Consider the following 20,538-nt stretch of genomic DNA (forward strand, 5'->3'; position numbering starts at 1 on the left):
AGACCCCTGAAGCCAGCAACAAAAATTCCATGACATGAATCAGCCTAGTTTTTTGGGGGTTTTTTTGTATAGTCCATAAATGACCAGTATAACTGTTTAAAACAGAAGGAATATCAAAAGATAGGATTTCACATAAACAGGTGGTAACAGAGCAGATTAAGGGTTAGAAAACCTTTACTGCCAAAACCAGCATGGCACTTCAGAGGAGCCATTGCAATTTACCTACCTGAGAACCAGGCAATACTTCCATACACACCTAAATACAAACTTCCCCATCACGGAATCAGAAGGTTTTGGGAAGAGAAATCAAGTACACCAGTCATATTATATTATGTGGAATAGCAAATGGAACAAACAAAACAACATGGCTTTTGGAGTTTTGATTTAGAGGCTCTTTGATTATGAAGGGCTGGCTTACCTGTTTAACATCATATGCAAGAAGAACAAATCTTAAGTCTGGTGAAACAGAGTATCTTGATGCTTTGAAGGTTACCTGAAATGAAGTAACAGTAAAAGTGAGTCTGCAATAGGAAATTAATAAGATCCCTTTTCCCAAATGTTCCTACAGCTCATTTAAGAACTTCCCATTCATAAGACAGATTTGGTTTAGAAAACCGATGTAATTTTCACAAAAGAAGGCCTCAAATAATTCTCAGTCTAATTAGCTGGTATCAGTACAATGGCAACTGAAGAATCTGGCTTCAACCCTAAACACCAATTAAGAAGCTGATGAGTTTTTTTATCATCACTTCAAGCACTAAGCTCAAGGACAACAACTATAACCACTTCATCAGAGGATGAAGGAACACACTTTGTTTGGAATGATTAAAAGGGAGATTCATCACTAAGTTAGCCTTAAAGATCACATGCAAGAAAAAAATAGGTGTGCACTATGTCTCTACTGCTTTCCCTCTAATGCCACAAACATTTTTCAAAACAACTTGAACTAAAGCAAAAGTCTTTATTAAAATAAAGAAAATTCTTAGCAGAGAGCAAAGTGAAACATAAGGTAGCATTATAAAACTAATAATGCTTTACATCCACCCAAGACTACATGACACCCAATTGAATTCAAGATTATAATTTCATCAAGGGGTAATGTTGATGTCAGAAATAATTTAATGAACTAATGCATGAGAAAGATAAGAATGTGCTTTAAAGAGCACTGAAGGAAATAATTTAAAATTAATCTCAAGACATCTATTTCCAGAAAGAAAGGAAAAGGAAGATGTGAAAAATCCAGATAAGAATAGAAAAAGTAGGACAGAAAAAAAATAACAGAACCACAAAGCCATAAGATGAAAACAAATAAAAAAATAGCTAAGTAGAACAAGATCTATCCACTGTTTTATTTCTTAAGCATCTTGTTCTGTTTAGCCTAATCCCACTGCTAAACTAATGAACTCAACAGGATTTTAAAAGGCACACAAGCAGGAAATTACAAACTATTACATTCAGAATAGCTAAGGAGTTATACCTGGGGAAAAAAAAAGCTTCCAATAAACTGGAAAGATGCTATATTTTGATATACAGATTAAACTCAGGTTCCTAGGTAATATAGTTAGAATCAAGGTATCCAAAAGAATTAAAGGGAAAAGTATTTTTGAAGATAAACTGTATTAGTTTGATTCAGCAGCACGACAGAAGCAAAAGTCAGAAGATAAATCTGCAGTCTTGAGAAAGAAGGGGAACAAAAAAAAAAAAAAGCAACACACCTTAAACCATCCTTCTGTATCTACAAAGCATCCAGAATAGATTCCTACTGTACCCAAACTTGCTTTTATGAGTTAATCATCTTTAAGCAGAGACTCTGTTAATGTTAACCTATGAGTAACATTCCCTTTTCTCGGCACTTTGCTGAAAATATTTTCAGATGTGAAATTTGTCTTTTTTGTAGCAGTTTATTAATTACTGCTCCACCACCTCAGCGTTCAGCACTACATAACCCAGGCAGCTTTCCACATTCATTCCCAGGGAGTGCAGCTCCTACCACCTCACACATTCAGTAAGAATCTCCAGTCCCTCATTATGCCACCACACAAGTAATGAGGCTCTTCCTGCAAACACCTGAGCAGCTCAGCTGCAAGCTACTGGCAGCTCCAGGCAACACCAGCAAGAACTACTTGCATATTCCATATCCAAGTACAGAGTGTTGTGGATTTGGGATTTAAAGTCTTTTGAATCCCACTGACCTTGTTCATTCAGCTTGCACTCACCTGCAAAATTCTGTTTGCCTCCAAAATGCCTCAGACACATGGTGTACATTCAATGCCGAAAAAACTATATGGTAATAGATTGGTGCAAAATAGTTTTCTTTTTGTTAGTATAACAGCATAATTCTTGGTAAAAGGAGTATAAAGCCGTTTCATACTTTTTAATGTTTCACTTCAAAAATAAGAAACTTAAAATTAGACCAGCAGAAATCATGTCTCATTGCCAAAGCTGATAGCAATGCTGATTTCTTTAAATTATCATAAAAACATAATTAGCCCATTTATTTAAGTTGGATTTACAATCAAGCCTTTAATGAAATAGATGTTTATTTCTAGTAGAATTGCAAAGAAATTTAAGTTGACTTAATGTGATTAAGATTTCCTTAAAATTCTGTTTTTGGAGGGCTTTTTTGGTAAAGACAAGCACAATTTTGGCAATTAATTCAGAAACTGCCTACTTATATGCACAGAAGAAACCCTTATACATTAAGAACAGGAAATGAAAAAAGTCATCTGACTCATTCCTCCTGCCTAACATGGCAAGTAAACTCACAATCTGTGAGCCACTACAACAAAAGACAGAATTCTTTTTCTTCCCCCACAACCACATCTAAGGGATTTCACCAGCCAACAGATGCCTGACTCCATGGCTGAGGAGATTAGATCAGCTGGTGAAGGGCTTAAAAGAAAGTTCCAGTCCCTGCTGTAGGAGGTGAGATGCATGCCACACAAACTCCTGGGAGATTATCATTGTACAGGGATTAGATATATTTATTCATAAAAAAGAAGCTTGTGAAGACTCTGACCCCAAGGGTTTGTTCTCTTCCCAGGAGAACACATTTTTGAGTTTAAAAGAAAGTGTTGGGGAAATACCACACTGGAAATACACTGGGAGTTAGAAACCCTCAGGTGTGTTGTTATCCAAAATCTGGAGGGTGGTTGTTCCACGGGCCTGCATATCCACAATTTCTCAAGCTTCTTGCTTTGTCAGGAGCTATTTAGCCTTCATTCAGGAGGACAGACCTAAATGCGGCCCCATGTGATTATAACCCTATGGTTTTGTTGTGCTTGGTCTCTAAGAAATGTAACTTTGGACAAACAAGCTCTGAAATTGGCAGAAATAGAGCTGCCTAATTAGGCACGGTCCAGGGACGTAGAAGCAGGGCTGGTTTCCCTCTGCACCACTGCACAGTATCAGCTAGGTAGGGACTGGGGTAATTCAACACTGTGCACTCCATGCACACCCTAATCCCCTTGCAAACTCAAAAGAGGCAAGGCAGAACACAAGGAAAAAGGGAAGGGAATTTCCTTGTTCCCCTCTACCCAGCCCCATCACGAGTTGAAATCCCTACGAAAACCATCAGCTCCCTGCAACCAGAAAACACTTGGACTGGAGAAATTGCTGTAATCCTTAAATTGGTTACAGTCCACACTCCTGCATAATTCTGAGACAAAATAAATGTGGGGTTTTTTAACACCTGCACACTGTCCTCCCTGCCATCCATTTTTCCTATATTGCTGCATTTGACATCATTTCACTTTTTCAAACATAAATGATCCTATACCTGATCTTTCATTCCTCACTTGACCAAAACCCCCACTGACTGTAAAATTAAGTCTAACCATATGAAACATTGTATTTCTAAGTTTCTTTGAAATACTTCATGAGATCAGAGTTTTAATTCTTCTCCTGACAGTGATGCATGATGTGATGACCCCAATGGTCTCACTGCCACCACAGATTGCAGCAGCAAAAGCCAAATCCAGGCAAAAGGAAAAAGAGAATTTGAACAGGCTTTTGTCCTCCAGCTTTCCAGCTTCCTTCTCTCATCCACCTTTCAAGAATTGCTAAAATATAGTTTTGCATGGAAAGAAAAATTGAATTTTTTTCCACCTTTCCATATGGGTGCTTGAAATGGAACACAGTATTCCAGTGAACAATATATCCTCAAGTTTGATTTCCAACGTTAATATTTCTTTCTTTTTCACTTTGCATGTTATGTGTGTTTTCCTGTTAACAGAAATACCAATTATGATTGTGTTTAAGAGAAATTTCAGGCTTGGTTTAGGCTCTGCATATACAGCAAGGGTCCCTAGTATCAGCTCTTTTTATTTCTCCTGTTTTCTTAAACCCTACGTCTGAGCTACTGACGTACTGGCTACTCCCTCCATCCTTCACATACTATAAAATGTTGGGTTTACCGGTTTTGTTGATTTTAACTACTGTGACATTTAAATCAGTGCCTTATTATTAATCTTTCAAAACCATGGTATACGGCAGACAGATGAAGTTATCTGTAATGCAGTCCAGCCAAATAAAGTGTATTTGTAACATGGATTCTTTACAGTATTCTTCTGCCATAGTTTCAGCTGGATGGTTTTAAGAGAAATAATATATCACAGTGAGAACTGATTTTAAAGAAATGGTCACTGTTGTGGAGTTTACTTATTTGTTGAGTTTGGGTTTTTTCCTTTAGTTTTGCCCCTCCTGCTGTTTCAGTTTCTTGTGCTTTCTATTTTCCCCAGAAACTTTCATTTTCCAAACTCCTTTTATTCTCTTTCTTCAGTTTTTGTTTAGTGCTTCCTTAATGCACGTTTAGGCTTTATTTTTTTTTTTTTTAATTATTATTATTCATCCAGAATGAAATATTTTAAGACTTTCAGGAATGTTACTTTAGAGTTTGGTGGCAACACTACTACCTAGGAAATTATACATCTATTCCCCACCTACACCTGTATCAAAAGTTTAGCTTAATGGTATAGCAGAATTTCAGTGGATGGGAGCTCATCAGCATTCACAGGTATCCAGCCCAACTTATCAGACAGGCACTGGCCAAATGGCAATGCACAAAACGAGTCAGGTTTGGTGGACTAAAAGGAGCTGCAAGAGGAGAAGGCAGTTGGCATGCCACAGTTCCCTTGGGAGGCACCGGCAATCCAGGAACAATGCGATTCTCCTTCACTGCCACTTCTGTGACTGAAAGGAGAAGATGGACCATGAAAGAGCAGCAGAGACTGGAGCCCAGCAGAAGACCAAGGCTTGTAGCAGTGGGAAGAGGGAACCTCTGAGAAAGACAGGTTGTAATTAGAAAAATGTGCTATAATTGGAATGATAAAAAATTTGGGTTTCCAAGGTTACATTTCTTAACGCGGTACTTCTTGTGTCACCTGAGCATTTAATCTAGACCCAAAAATGCTGCAATGCCAAGTGTTGGAACTGTAAACCCTCAGGTTTTCCTGTCCAGTTTAAAAGACAAACGTGCCATAAAACATGACCTCAGCCGACCTCTATGCTATGAATGGGTGGCTCTCAAAAAAATGAACCAAATTCCCCAAACTCACCTGAAACTGTAGGACATAAAAATAGACATGAACTGACCATGAGCCTCACAGTAACCTCTAACCAGTCAATCATGGAGGTTTTTCCCCTCACATTTCCCATTAACATTGATATAGTTAACTCTTAAGTAGATCAAGGAACAGTTTCACCAGGAATATTATTTAGAGAAATCCCACATCGAGCTACCGTAACCTGACAGTTTTGCATTTTGTATGTTGAAACCTCCTTCACTTGGACAAAAACCAATGGCCACCACCAAATCACAGTGACTGCAAAACCCTTTCATTTGTCAGGCTTTCCCACCTCGAGGCACAGAGGTGCACTGCAACAATAAACCCTTCCTCATAAAAACCCCTCTACTAAAAAGGGTGTGCTGAGAGGGTTATTGGACACTTAGAGGAGCATGGGAGAGTAGAGAGAATGCTACAATATTCATAATCCCCTATTTACAACATGTGTGGGTCATTAAAATGTCCAGTGTTGCAACAACTATTAGTATTTATGTAGTTATATAACGTTATTTAATATATTTACTATTATTCACCCTTTCATTAATCTCTTATGCAAGGTTCTTAAAAAATAAGCATGTAAACTACTCTTGCAATTAAATCTACATTAATCAACAAACTATAATTGGACTATGATGCTGCACTGAGCTTCCTATCAAAAGAGGAAGGGGGTGTGGTGGTGGAGAGAACAAAACAAAACAAAAAAGTATCAAAAGGAAGAGAACAAGCAGAGCTGTTTATGAACAACGCTCTGTAAAACACCACAAAACAGTCCCTGCCAAAAGCTCTGCTCAGACTGAAGCTCTCATTCTCTGCTTTTGGCTGCAAGGCCTCCACAGGGCTTTCACAGCTGGGCTGCCACAGCCTGACCCTGATCCCTGAGCCAAGGCTGCTCTGTCACCCTTCTGACACCAACAGCAGGCAGCAAGGTCCTTCCCTCTCCATCTTTGTATAAAAGATGGTCCACAGTAACACAACAGCACAACAGGCTCCAGGATATACTCCTGACAAGCCTCTGGAAACAGGTTTGAAACTCAGCAATAATTGTTTGCTGTGCCTCATGATGCAGTTTCCCTTTGAGCTTGTAAAGAGTTGTGGAAAGGCACAGAAATCAAGGGGCACAGCAAGTCAGGCATTGCTAGGTGTTAGAAGAGTCCAAAGTGTACAGCTGGGGGAAGCTGTAATAAATACAGGACTATTCTAGAGCTCACAAACTGAAAACAATTCCACTTGTATTGCCTGGTATGGAAAACAAATCAACAGATTCAAAATACATCCCATCATCCACACTCAGAAGACTGAAGGAATCACAGTAGACTCATTTCTGACAGAGGATCCTGAGTGTTTGCTAGGGTGCATGCATGGTATCTGAATACATGCACCACAAGAGCAGTGGAACTGAGGGCTAACAAAAGCCTTATCAGTTTCATAATTACTGCAGCTTTTTTAAGAGGGAGAAATGAAGACAAAACTTGTGCAGGCTTCTTTCAGAGAATTCAACACATTTGGAAGGTTCCATACCAGAACACACAGTCCCTACACACATTTTCTATCCTCTCTGTGCTTGCTTTTTCCATTTTGTTTTGTGTTTAAGGGTTGTAAACACGAGAAGCTGAGCTAGAATAAGGAACCAGATGACAACTTTCCCTGAGCTAAAGAATGCATGTGCTCCTCCACACTCTCCTCTCCAGCTTGTGGCTGGGCTCTGTGTGAACTGCTAACCTGCTCTTACTGACCTTATGGAACAGCTGATGGCAAAAGCATTAAACAAAATGCTTGTTAAACACTGAAATTTCTTAGCTAAATGTGGCATAATGCCACTGATTTTGGAACTGTAATGTGTCACAAAGTATTGTTAAAAGCTGAAAAACTGGTAGGCTCATCACTTAGGATCACGGTGATGGGCAGCCCAGATAGATGATAGAGAACATATTGTAATCACGTATTGAGGCAGCATCTCAAACACCAGGATGCCACACAGTGATTAATGTCCAGGGCTTTTTCTGGCTCTTCTTAATAGGAGACTTGCCCAGCCTCCAGCTGTGAACATTTATCTGCTGCTGGCTGAGGATATTAACTGTTTATTAGACAGCTGAAGCAGGAGGCACTACATGGACACAGTCAGAGAACAAATGTGTATTAGAAAGCATCCTTAAATAATAACATCCAGAGACGTTAAAAGATATTCTTTATGCTTTGCAAGCTACCCTTTTCACTTATGTCACTGTATTTTTTATCCATAATATTGCTTTGCCGATAGTTTAATTCTAAAAAGGCCAGATTGCTTTACTAATTGTTTACAGAAAAGGACTTCATTCCAGAAGGACAAATGAAGTGCAAAAATTTCTTCTACTTCTAAATAAAACCTGATTATACTGGAAAAAAAAAGAAAAACCAAAACTTCAATTCAGGAACTTGAGATAGGTACTTCCCCCATGTAAGAGAAGTGGGCATCCTAGAAAGACAAAACACTAGCCTCTCCTCCTTCCAGGTGAATGGCTATTATTAAGGGCACTTTTAAAGGTTAGGGGATTTTGATATGTTTCTCTATATAACATAGGGTTTTTTTAAAAAAACCTGCAGCCTGCTTTTTTGATGATACACCTACTCAGTGAGCACAGCAGATCCTCATTAGGGATATGACTTTTACACAATAAGCAACACAAAGAAGGATAAAAGATGTGTACTTTGCAGGAGGGTGGCTGTCTCTAGGATGCAAAAGAAGAGCCAGTGATCTGTGCCCAGTGGAAGACTGCTTCAGGGGTTGAGAAATGAGAGAAAAAAAAGAAAATCTCCTCTGAGCTGGTGATTCAAACACAGCCCAATACGGGGTGACAAAGAGTCATTACCTGCCCCTTGCCTCTGCACAAGGAGTTTATCATGGCAGTTCAATTTTCCATGGATAATTATCAACATTACTGAGAAAACCCTGCCATTTCTGTGGCTGCTTGAGCAGAGGTAAACAGGAGAGCAAATGCAGACTGAAATCAGACTTAATAATCCCATTCAAAGGTGACTCTTCCATGATTAAAACCTTTTGATAGGGAAGAATGAAGGAACTTGCATTGCCACTGCCTATGCTGGATCTCTGCTGTATTTTTTATTAATCCAAGACATCTCTGCAGAGTCATTAAACCACTACCATTCTAATTATGCACCAATGATTAAGCAGATGTGACACTGAGCAAGGAAAATGTTTGATTAATGATCCAGGTGTCTAACTTTAGAAGATTACATTTAGCAGTGCAGATTTGGGGACAGTCAAGCTCAGAAGAACAGGACAGCTTTTGATTTCAGCCTGCCTCAGTCATGTTATCCTGTTAGGAATGTTGGCCACCGTGTTGACAGACAACTCAGCACAGAACATTTCCCACTGTTCTCTTCCAAACATACACCAACAAACTTGCTGAGCCTTCTGCTCTGTTTCCAGCTTTTTATATTACTTCCTCCATATGAATAATAATTTCTGGGATTGACTTTAAGTATAATACTCTCAGCTTTTTGCTGTGTAAAGAGAGGAGCTCTGCAGGAAAAAATATACTTTGGTTTTTATTTTCCTCTGTTCCGCCCATAATTGCTAAACGATTGTTTGAATATTATCTATTTTGCAGCAGTTTCCCACATTTCCAATGAGTAGTAGATATCTAGAGCCTAGAGCTCACTAGGTTTGTGTGAACTGAGAATAAACCAGTTCCATAAAAAGCCCAGAGAAGAACAACTCGCAGTGTGAAGCAGCCTCTCTGTCCCATTCCATCATCACTTGGCAAGGCTGGTGTGAAGAATGGCCTGAATAGCCTCTCATGCTGGCATTACACTCCACAGCACAAGCCAACCACTTCCAGCCAAAAGTGTATGAATTCATCTGTGAGGAGACTCAAGTCTTGTCATTGAAGTCATGTTTTACAGCCAGGGATGCCCAAGCAGCTGCTTGTGTTCAGGTTATGCACTAAAGGCACCACGTTGGCCTGACGCAGTTGATGCTCTAACTGGCCAGGCAAGTGCTCACACCCACTTGAATAGAAGGGTAACAGAGAAAGTGCTTCTGAATATGTTAGGGTTTGTACTTTACAGAAATTCATCTTTCCACCCACTTTTAATTGTGTCTGACAGCCTTTTCTGGGCTAAGAGGTACCCTGCGGCACATCCCAGCATAGGGAAGGGTGCAGCTCACAGAAAGGAAGACACACACACCCCCATTAAAATAAAATTCTCTCCTCCATGCTCCTCCATCTTTACACTGACAGAGGAAATCAGCGTCAAGTTCTTTCTCCTGAACTTCTGCTCTCCTCTTTCTTGTTTGAGGAGTTAGAAGGAAAGGTCACCTGAGGCTTTATGCTTTGAGAAGAGGAATCTCTATCAGCAAAGGCCAGGAACAGACCAGGAGTAAAATCAGCCTTTGCCAAAGACTGCTGATGAAAATGAGTCATCCTTTTGAGTCTGCAGGTGTAAAAGATTTTATTAAATTAAAAGTACAGGGATTAACAGTAACAGGCAGTGTTACTGTGGTCTGCATGGAGTATTTATGAGGAAAGACTGACAAGCCACACGATTATGCTGCAAAAGCCTGATAAATGAGAATTACAGGGTAGAAAGTAAGTGGTATCCCTGAGAATAACAGTGCCAAGCAAAGCAAAAGAAAATGCAGACTAAAGTATTAAAGTACTTCTTAGCAATTACTGCTAGTCAGAAACCATTCACGTACATAGCCTTTACTGGTCAAGAGGAATAATCCCCAATCATCTAGTCTGCCATTAAAACATGAGAAACAACTAAACCAGAGATCAACATGACTAGGAAATACATTTTTCTTTGCATATTTAATTCCCTTAAGGAAAATATTCCCATGAATTTTGAACTTTTTCCCATTTTTCTAATAGTGAGAAACTCTCAACATTTAAGTATCATTCTATGAAATATCTTTTTCTAATAGACATCAGGTAGATTCCTCAGCACATATGCCAAGCATGATCCTTCAGATGCTCGGAATAAAGCACAACCAACAGCAAATTCTCCAACATCTTGGTTATTTACATGTAGCTTGAATAAAACAATGAATAACTTCATTCAGAAATCATTCACTGACAGAGGAATGGATTATATTTTTCATTTACATGAGACCTAGTCTAGGTTATGAACATATCTCCTCTAACTTTTATATATTGTACTCCCGCCCCCCTGTTACAGGAAAAAATCTTAGCAGACTTCCACTGAGAAAGAAGCAGATAATCTCTATTACTTACAAAAGTTGTATTTTCCAATAATAATGTAGTTGTATTTGTTTCTACATTCAGTTCAACAACATGTCCATTTCTGGTTTTATACACCACTGCTGTATCTGCAATGACAAAGAAATAAGCAGTTAGCAAACTCACTGAGAATTTAATACATCTGTAGAGAAAACCAGCATGTTAAATTAATTAGAGTATCCTTATTACAACACTCAAGACAGAAGTTTTGTTCATTTGCCTCATGAGCTTCAAAATGACTCATTTATACCCTACAGCATGCTCACCTCATTCAATACAAATATATTTTGGCCATAAACCAAAGTAAAGTTCTGCAAAAAGAAAAGCTGTTGCTGGATATCATATCCACACGTCTCCCTAGAAGGGATTCCAACAAATCTTCTGTACTGGTTTGTATTTCTGATGACTGGATGGACAAGGTTATGACTATTTTAAGACTGTCCATATTCTGTGGGATTCATGCTGGGCCACAAAATACCAAATTTTTGTGTGAGGTGAATGTTAACAAAGGAGGGCTAAAGCTAAGTGTGTCCACTTGCAAAACATTTAGAACATTGTGAGATGCACTGTTGCAACTTTTTCCTTCTTCTACTCACTTTATTTATAATTTCTTGTGAGAAAAATAATCTAACACCTCAAGAAAAAAAAACAAATCTGAAATTAATTCCGATTTCCATGAAAAATACTTTGTATCTGCTTGTATCAAAACCTGCAAAATTACCAAGAAATACACAATGACTACATCAGCCTTGATTTAAAAAAAAAGTTCCAGATTTCCTAGTATTTGTAGCAAGATTGAATAGATTGAGTGCTGATTCTTTCAGATTATTTAAAACCCATGTAAGAGATTTATACTTAATGAAATGAAACTATTTTATTATAACAATTTAAATAGAATAAGAAAAGTTCTAATTAAGCCTAAAGGAAACCTCAAAGAACCTTCCTAATCTTCAGTAATGTCTGAGAAATTCATTACAGATCCCTGAATTTTATGAAGTGGGAAGTAAACACAACTGGAGAAAAAGGTCATGCTATCATAAAAAAAAGTCTTCACTTATTCAGAAAGATGTAGCTCTATTTTAATTGACTCCACAGGAACTCGAGATATACAGCACTAGGGAATGTCCTCTAGTATGTTCTCTAAAATTAATGAAGCCTCATTTGAAGAGCTTACTAAGCTATTTTAGGACTGGCTGGGAAGTGGGGTGGGATTGATGGAGTTTAGGACAGTATTATTAGAGCTGCTGTTTAGGAAGGCAAACTAGACTGTGAACTGTGGAATTAACAGCAGCTTCCTTTAAAGAGAAAATATTTCAAATATTCATTTTGTACAGAAAGGAACAGCACTTTGTAGACAGTTATTTGGTTTCAGGTTACTAATTACAGAACATGATCATTTCTGTAGCTTCCTTTAGGCTATTTTGCATGTATTCTTTTAGGAACCCCAGCACTCAAAATCTCCAGTGACACTGGATCATGTTGCTAAGTATTATAGAAAAAATAAAGTTGTCTGGCTAAAGAGTTGTCCCTAGTTATGACTGAACCAAAATGTGAGAAATGGCATAAATAACCCAGAGACTCTGAACAGCAGTGCTCCAAACCACGCCTTTTGGCTCCATGGGTGACACTAATGTGCTGCCCAAATCCAAATGAGTACAGAATGTTACTCCTCATTTATCTACTCTACCTGTCACTTGCCAACAGGATTTAGAGCATTGTGCCTCATTAACTAATCCTACCAAAACCAATTCACACAAATAATGAACTTCCCTTAAAATTCCTAAGAGGACCATGAATAAAATACACAGTCCTAAGGCTCTTCTTGCAAGTCCTACACACGGTGTGAAACAACATTTGGAATAGCAAAACTGTGAGAGACATAAAATGAAAGCCTTTGTTCTAAAGTTAGAAGAAAATTTGTTCAGTCAATCAGAACAGAAAACTGAGTCAGACCTCTTGAAAAGGCAAGGACAGGACAGGAATTACACCTCTCTCTGAGCTTGGATTCAGCAATTAACTCCTGAAGTGCATAAATCAAATGAACACTTGCAAAATGTATGGAGTTCACAGGCAAAAGACTGTATCAGAATACCATGCAAACACTGAGCATAACAGTCTTCCAAAGTAATCATAGCAATTAATATTTTCAATATTAATTCCAATCAATATCTTGTCAATATCTGTTAATGTGATAGCTGATGGTCATACCACATGATGATGATTTTCTTCATTGATAGCTCAAATGCAAATACGAGTCATAAACACACAAATTTTTTTGAGATTTTGGTTACCTAGAGTCAGAAATTCTACAAAGGAAAAGAATACCTAGTCCTTAGCATCATCCATTTGCACAGTGGAAGGATTTGTTTGTTTATTATTTTGGTGCCTTCACCACGAAGAGGTTCAGGGACCTCTGACACTTCACAAAGCCATTCAGAGAAGTAGAGTTCTTACTTCAAAGATATTCTCATTTAATTTGAAACAAAGAGTAGTATCATGTGAAAAGCTCTCAGTGAGGCACAAATTGCAGCACTGAAGAGCCACATTATCGACCTGAGTACATCACTAGAATAAAAAGCATTCTGTCTTAAGAAACAGAGAACATGAGGAAGCCTCTGGAAAGAAGATGTGTCATCAAGTCACCAGCCCTGGATGATGCACACAAAAACAGTCTTAAAAACAACTTATTGAAAATTTCCTACTTATAATAGTTCTCAAATTTCTGAAAAGTTTGGAAAATCCAGAGCACTGGATAACTGATTAGTTTGTTATGTTTTACTAAAACGTGAAGACAGACAACCAAGGGTCTGTACATAAGTTATCCTGACATCAGTCCCAAATGAAATAATGGCACGATAAATCCAGGATTCTTCCCACAAAAATAGTGGCTGGCAATATAAGTAATACCTGATAGCACTTCACAGAACATAGATCTTGCTAAACAAATTTGAGAGTGTTATATTTGATACAGGCAGCCCTGCTGAAACTGTGTATTGGGTTTTCTTGCAAAGTATTTGGTTTATTTTACGACATCCAAATCTTACATTAGACATAATTAATGGGAAACACATTAGGAGGATTAAAAACAGTATCACTAAAAAAATAAAGAGGTAGACAGGGTTATTATACTCAACTATCTTTGGGAAGAATTGATTCCATCTTGATTTTGACCTTATTTCTAAGGCTGACTGTGAAGGAGGCTGCCTAATGGACACACACCTCTGCAGGACAGCTCGATGCTCAACAGGTTCTCTACAACTTACTTGGCTTTCACAAAGAATGCAACATTAAATTAAATATTACATGAAAACAAACTCCAAACTAAAATTCTTTTGGGATTGTCACAGCATAACAAATTCAACTTAGTCAACAAAATCCTCTTACAGAATTGTCTTAGCTGCAGAATGAACAGCAATTTATTTTATCATTGTGAGGCTAAATGTCCAAATTCTTTTGTATGTTTTTAAAACATGCTATTGTATGTTTTTAAAAGTGAATATTTTCATCATTTGCTCTATCTCTAGGCAAAGAACATGGAATATATGTTCTGCTGAAGTGATTAATCCATACATTTTAAATCACAGTTTGGATGTATCTATGAATATTTTAAATATAGCCCACAGTGACAACTATTACATAAATACAGCATCATGATAATCTCAAGAGTTTTTTAAAATAAAGGTAGTATTTGTTATAAATAGCTTCACTAAGACTATTTTTCCTGGTTTAGGTTCAACACTGGTAAGGGTTTTAAGATTAGGGTATGAGTTGGCAGGAAATGCAACTCAGTGCTGTGCCTGGCATAATATAAATTGTTCCAGGGAATGTCAAAGTACAGGCAAACTATCATAAAATGAAGAGAAATCAATGCAAAACTTTTCATACTTGACAAGCAGCTTGACCCCCATCAATTTTGCAATGATTTCTTTACCTCCTATTTATTGAATTGACAATATATTACCATGTCCTAAATGCTACAGAATTCCTTTGTAGCACTCACAGCTACACATGGCATCATATATTTTCACATGAACCAAAAAAATACAGGCCCTTGCAAATTCTGATGAAAAATCCTGTACTGTTTAGGGGGGAAATGGACTAACTTCCATCCTTAAATACATCTCACCACCACTGCAAATCAATCCCTGAATTGTTCTGGTGCAAGGATTTGGCCCAGGGTCTATATGGCCTTTAATGATTTAGGTTTCTGACAGCAGGACACTGAAGGGTGGTGGTTCATTTGAAGAATATAAACTTTAGTTTCACGTGTCGCTGAAACTAAGCAACCCATCTTGTTATCTAAATTACACAGACTGGGTTGTAGGACACACTACCACATACTTTTCAAGTCTCTTGATTTTTAGTCTGGTGTTCTGTTCACTTTCACATCAGTATTGATCCAACTTTTATTAGTTGGAAATTTTCTTCTTTTATTGGTGGTATTTGCATCTTTAGACCTGTATGTGACACAAAAAGCTCCAGGCTGCTTATCACATTATTTTTTTCTCCCATGGAGTAACTCCAAGTGTCTCCCTGTGTGCCTTAAGCTGTTGACACAGGTGTATCTGCATGTTGCAGCTGCAAGTCAAAGGAAAGGGGTTTGTGTCCTTCGTGTGAATGAGCAAAGGGGATGTGAAATGTTTGGTGATTTCTGCAGGTCTCTAAATTTGGGATATTTCACAAGAAATCACAGACCAATAGAGACATGAGACATGACCAGTAAACTAAGTACTAAAAGTCATCTGTGTTGTACTTGGAAAGGTCCAACAGCTTCAGGAACAAGTGGGGCTTCCTTGATAAAGTATAAAAGCAGGAATCCTGCCCTGGATGAACTTTGAGAATTTATGAAAATACAGACAAGCATCACAGGCTCACTAAAGCCACAGGAGTTACAAGATTACTGAATCTGAGCCTTCACTATTCTGTGTATGTTTCATCTTAGCCAGGCAAGACCTGTATTTCCACCTAGTCTATTCCATTCTCAGAGGTTCTAAGCGATCATTTTTCACCTATGAATACACATTGAGTTATTCTTTAGCCCCTAAAAGTCATCATGGCAACCCAAGCTTATTATAAAACTAAAATCTGCCTGGCCTGTAAATCTACATTGCCATCATGTTCACTGAGATTAATGTAAATAATGTCTGCAGCTGCAAGCACTGAGAAGGAGCAACAGCATCAACAGCACTCCTTTGGTTGTAAAAAAACCTGATTCTTACTAAATTCACAGTATCATAAATATGTAGATCTTGTTTGCCAAACAAAAGAATTTTTGTAGAGTATTTGCTAGACTTTTATTTCTTGTTGATAATAAGGTTTATTTCATGGTAACTCCTGAGATAAACTTGTGTGGATCAAACAATTTTAATGGCTACTGGCCAAGTCCAATTTTCTAGGACCTGGCTCAAAAGTGGTTTAGAATTTACTAATCTGATATTGAATAGTTTGACCAAAAAAAAAAAAAAAAAAGATTTATAAAGAAGGTACACTGACTGCTAATTGCTGGTTATTTGCACAGAGCACTGTAAATCTTAGCCTAAGCTAATTGCCCAAAGGAGATCAGCACTCAGGCAGTTTTGTGCATAGAAACCATAGGATATTAAGGCAATTTATCAAACAGTCTTGGGAGAGCAAGTAGCATCTAAAAAGTGAAGGAAAAAAGAAGGAAATAACTCAGGAAATGCTGAAAATCTGTTCCATAATACCTAGAATAAGGAGGCCTCAGGGTAGTCTTCTGAAATTGCTGACAGTGTTAACCTGAAGACTGCTAATGCTTGTCTTCCCATTGAAAATATTTACTAAGTTTTGGTTTGTTTAAGTAAAATTCTGCTTTGCAGCAGAAACAGCAGCATTAGCAAGTCAGAGTCCTCTTCTTCCTTTTTTTATGTTCTTTTTTTAATACAAACATGCGAGAAAGTTGATACCTTGAAGTCAACACACATCAGTCAGCCTTTGCTGTACATATTATTATTAGAACTGCAGATGGCATTTCATCAAATTGATTATAGAAAATGTCATGCTAATTAAAATAGAGAATGCTTTCTGATTTAATAAACAGGAGGTGCTAGACAAATCTTTGTCTAATGAAGTGTTTATTAATTAAATAAAATAGTCATTTAAAAAGATATTAGAGATACGGACAAAATTTCAATATGCTAGCAAAGTCACGTGTCAGCTGAGCAAGATTTCCACTGCTTTTCTAAAAGTTTAGGCTATTGTTAGTAATGATCTGAAAAATTATTCTACACTAGTTTTATAATGCAATGTATTCTTATATTGTACTCTTCCAGACAATCCTTTAGTATACAGAAGATTTCCTATTCAAAATGGCTTGCAAAGTTGCACACAAAGATAATTCCTGTCCTTTCTGATTTCTACTTCCTCTTCCCATCCATGCCCAATGCAAACTAACCAGAAACCAGATGGAGATCTTATGGTGCAGTAGCTACAGAAATGGAGGTAGCAGAGTCAGAGTAGCACCCCGTCAGGCACAAACAAATTAGGTCTGCTCTTCATACCTTCCTGAACTCCATAATGAAGTGACCAGGCATGGACTGACCTAGAAAATTCAAATTTCCATCCATACTCAATGTACCTTCCTCTTTTCCTAATCTGGTCATTGGTTTGCAGAGCAAGTCATGCTCAATTCATGCCGATTTTCAGTGGGCCCAGTTACTTTAGCATATCAATGTATGAAAATCTTCAACTCTTCAACTCTGCTCAACAGCCAATATTCATTTATAAAACCAATTTCTTCCCTGTCATGCAACTGCACAGGATCATGCCTCAGTATCACACTATTCCCATGCCAGCATTTCAGGCAGGAGAGAGGGTCCAGACAGCTCCTGAATATTAACACATCCACTGGGGGATTGATTTACAAGAAAAAAAGAAAAAAAAACCCAACAGTGAAATATATAGTGCAGTCGAGCCAAGCCTCTGGAGCTTGAACTGAAGCAGATGAGGAAACATTCACTGCTGAGCTGTGGGAGGCAATAAGGAGGACAGGGACCAGAAGCCACAGGTTGTAATGTGTGTGACAAGCTCAGCTGGAAGATCACACTGTCTGCTGCCTAAGTCACTTCTGGACATGTTGGAAAGATGGAAACACAAGGGAAGGTGCTGAATTACTTCACAAAGACAACAAAGATAGAGGCAGATAAATTGAAATTCATGTGATCACAGAGAATGCAGCTGAATAAAGCTGCAGTGACTGTCCTGGGGCTCTACCCAGACACATTCTGCAATCCAGGTGAGCTGTCAGCTCAGCACAACTAAACCATACATTCCTCTTCTATGTACTGCCATGGTAATAGAAAGCTGTTCTAATTTAGAGATTTCCAAGTTTTTCCTAGAAGTTTAGCAAATAACTCCTAACTTAAATTGTAACTGTCTGAGGGCTTTGGTTCTGCCATCCATGACACAGAGCAGCAACAGCTTGCTGAAACAATTTCTTCTCCAGTTTTCCTGGATAAGCAAATTGTCACGCAGTTCTTTTCTGCTCCCCTGGGACTCTGCTTGGGAGTGAGCATAGCACCTTTCCACAGATCTGCTCACTCAAGACTTCTCAAATTCAGGCTGCCCCAGCAGGGTCTGTCTCAAGAGCACACTCAGAATAACACAGCTACAGCTGAGCTCCAGCTTTCTGAAATCATCAATATGCAAGATATTGACATCATTTAAGGAGCTAACAATTAGAAAAAGTTGAAAGAAAATAGGAGCTGTGCCATAATTATTCTCCTATCAGAACAATTAAAAGTCTCCCTCATTTTAGAACACAACTGGTCAAAGCACTACAAAGTATATTAACAAAAACAAGTGAAAATGCAAAGATCTAAGTGTGTGCCAGCATTAATGGAAGGCAGTTATCTAACCCAAAGAGCAATGAGCTGATGGACTAAAGCACAAAATGTGACTGTTTCTACCATTCCCCCACACACCTTCCTCATCCTACTATTCATAATGCAGGAATCTCCATCTTTATCTCTGTCATTACTTGGAGGAAAATGTTAGAGATATTCATTCCCCCCCTTAGAGCAAGGCACTAAACATGATTTCATTGTGTTAAAAGCTAGGATAATAGACTTCAGTGTATTAGTCCATTCCAATTTGTTTGAAATGCAATTAACAGTAAATCAGCACCAAAAGAAAGGGAGGGGAAGTGGCTGCATTCACGGCAGATAGAGAGCCTTCCTTCTAGACCACGCCACAGTTTGTGTGCCATTCAGCTTCTGGCACCTACACCTTTATTTAGCTACTATCTGTGTTAAAATAAAAGAGAGAGAGTCAGAGACAGCCTTCAAATTAGACAAAATGCTAAAAAATTTTAAAGATGATGAGTGGTGAAGCTTCTAACAACACTTTGGTTTTCTCAGCCCACATTACACGGTGATGGTGAAACATCAAACATTGTTATTTTGCCAGCTCCAAAATTTCTGGCAAACTCCTCAGTTTTCCCAACTACTTGGAAACATTTTTGCTCTCCTGCATTGCACCAAGGGCCATTACTGAGCCAGCTTAGTAATGGACTCAGCTGTTGTCCAAATAGTGTACATGTCCCTAGACTACCGAGAAAATTAGGGAACAAATTCTCCGTTTCAGTCACACATCCTATTCCAGCCTCTTCCCCAGAGGGATAATAAAGTACCACAATAGAGCAGCACTTCTCTGGCAGCCTTGGGAGTTGACCTTTCTGCTGAGCCAAGCCAGATGGAACATGGACAACTCCACTCTGGAGCCGGCAGTGTGGCCTGGGGCGGATTTCACACAGACTGCTGAATTGGCAAGGCTACATTTTGGAGAAGACAGTGATTTCAATGAAGGAAGATTTATATGCTTCTCATTTATAATTGCAAATCTCAAATAAAACTGAGTATTTCAGCTTGCAACAGGAATGTGAACTTCCTAAGCCTTTCAAACAAACACTCCTGAGGGCTCACTATCATCCCTACTTCTGCAGCGCTCCAGATTCGGCATTTCCCAGAAAAGTCCAACAAGTGAGAAAACTAAAATTCAGTGGCTATGCACATATCCCAGTAAAAGACCAGTCTCTGGAGCAGCCATAGGGCTGCAGTTTTCTCACTCCCTTTTGTCCCCATGAGGGCATCTCAGCAAGCTGACACAGGCAGAGCTGGTGGCTCACTGCCCATGCTCAGGCAGTGAAAACATTGCAACTATCCACGAGTCCCTAGGGCTGTCCTTACCGAGCTCTAATACAGCTCCTGCGAGTCTGGCACACCCAGCAGAGCATGTTCAAAGCAAACAAGGTCTAAGATTTCCAGGTGTACACTGACAATACTGAATTATTTGTTTTATTTATTTTACACTAGCAAAGGATAAACAAAGTGTTTTATTACAAAAATAAACAAAGGTCGGCAAGTTTCTGTTCACAGTTATTTAACCTGATTTTTCCAAATTTCATTCTGATTTATGAGAAAAACTTGCTGATTAAATGAAGATCATTAGCTCTTAAGAATTACCATGCACCCAGTAATATATAAATCACATCAAGGCACTGTTTTGTGATTTTATTTGTATCTTTTTATGAACTTTAAATACTTGTCCATATTAAATCATTTCTACTGATCAGTCATCTCTACTTTGAATAGAAATTACAGATTCAAGAGTCACATGTGCCATTAAGAATTTTTGCTCAGAAGTATTAAATCTTGTGTATCTAAATTCAACTCTGAAGGCAATTTAGGTGTTGTTTTCATATGTGTTCATCAGCT

The 20,538-nt window shown here is 38.3% G+C and overlaps 1 protein-coding gene across 3 annotated transcripts in view; it reads right to left on the bottom strand.

Annotated features, from left to right (window-relative positions):
* The window catches only part of DPP10 (dipeptidyl peptidase like 10), a 451,044-nt gene that overhangs the window by 120,291 nt on the left and 310,215 nt on the right, over nucleotides 1–20,538 (bottom strand). For all 3 annotated transcript variants that reach the window (XM_032114483.1, XM_032114484.1, XM_032114485.1), the window contains exons 4-5: nucleotides 10,802–10,896; nucleotides 419–493 (exon numbers count right to left, since the gene is read on the bottom strand). In XM_032114483.1, the coding sequence (XP_031970374.1) occupies nucleotides 419–493; nucleotides 10,802–10,896 (170 nt within the window). The remainder of the gene's footprint in view (nucleotides 1–418; nucleotides 494–10,801; nucleotides 10,897–20,538) is intronic.

Source organism: Corvus moneduloides, chromosome 7 (genome assembly GCF_009650955.1).
Source record: "Corvus moneduloides isolate bCorMon1 chromosome 7, bCorMon1.pri, whole genome shotgun sequence".
Lineage (NCBI taxonomy): Eukaryota > Metazoa > Chordata > Aves > Passeriformes > Corvidae > Corvus > Corvus moneduloides.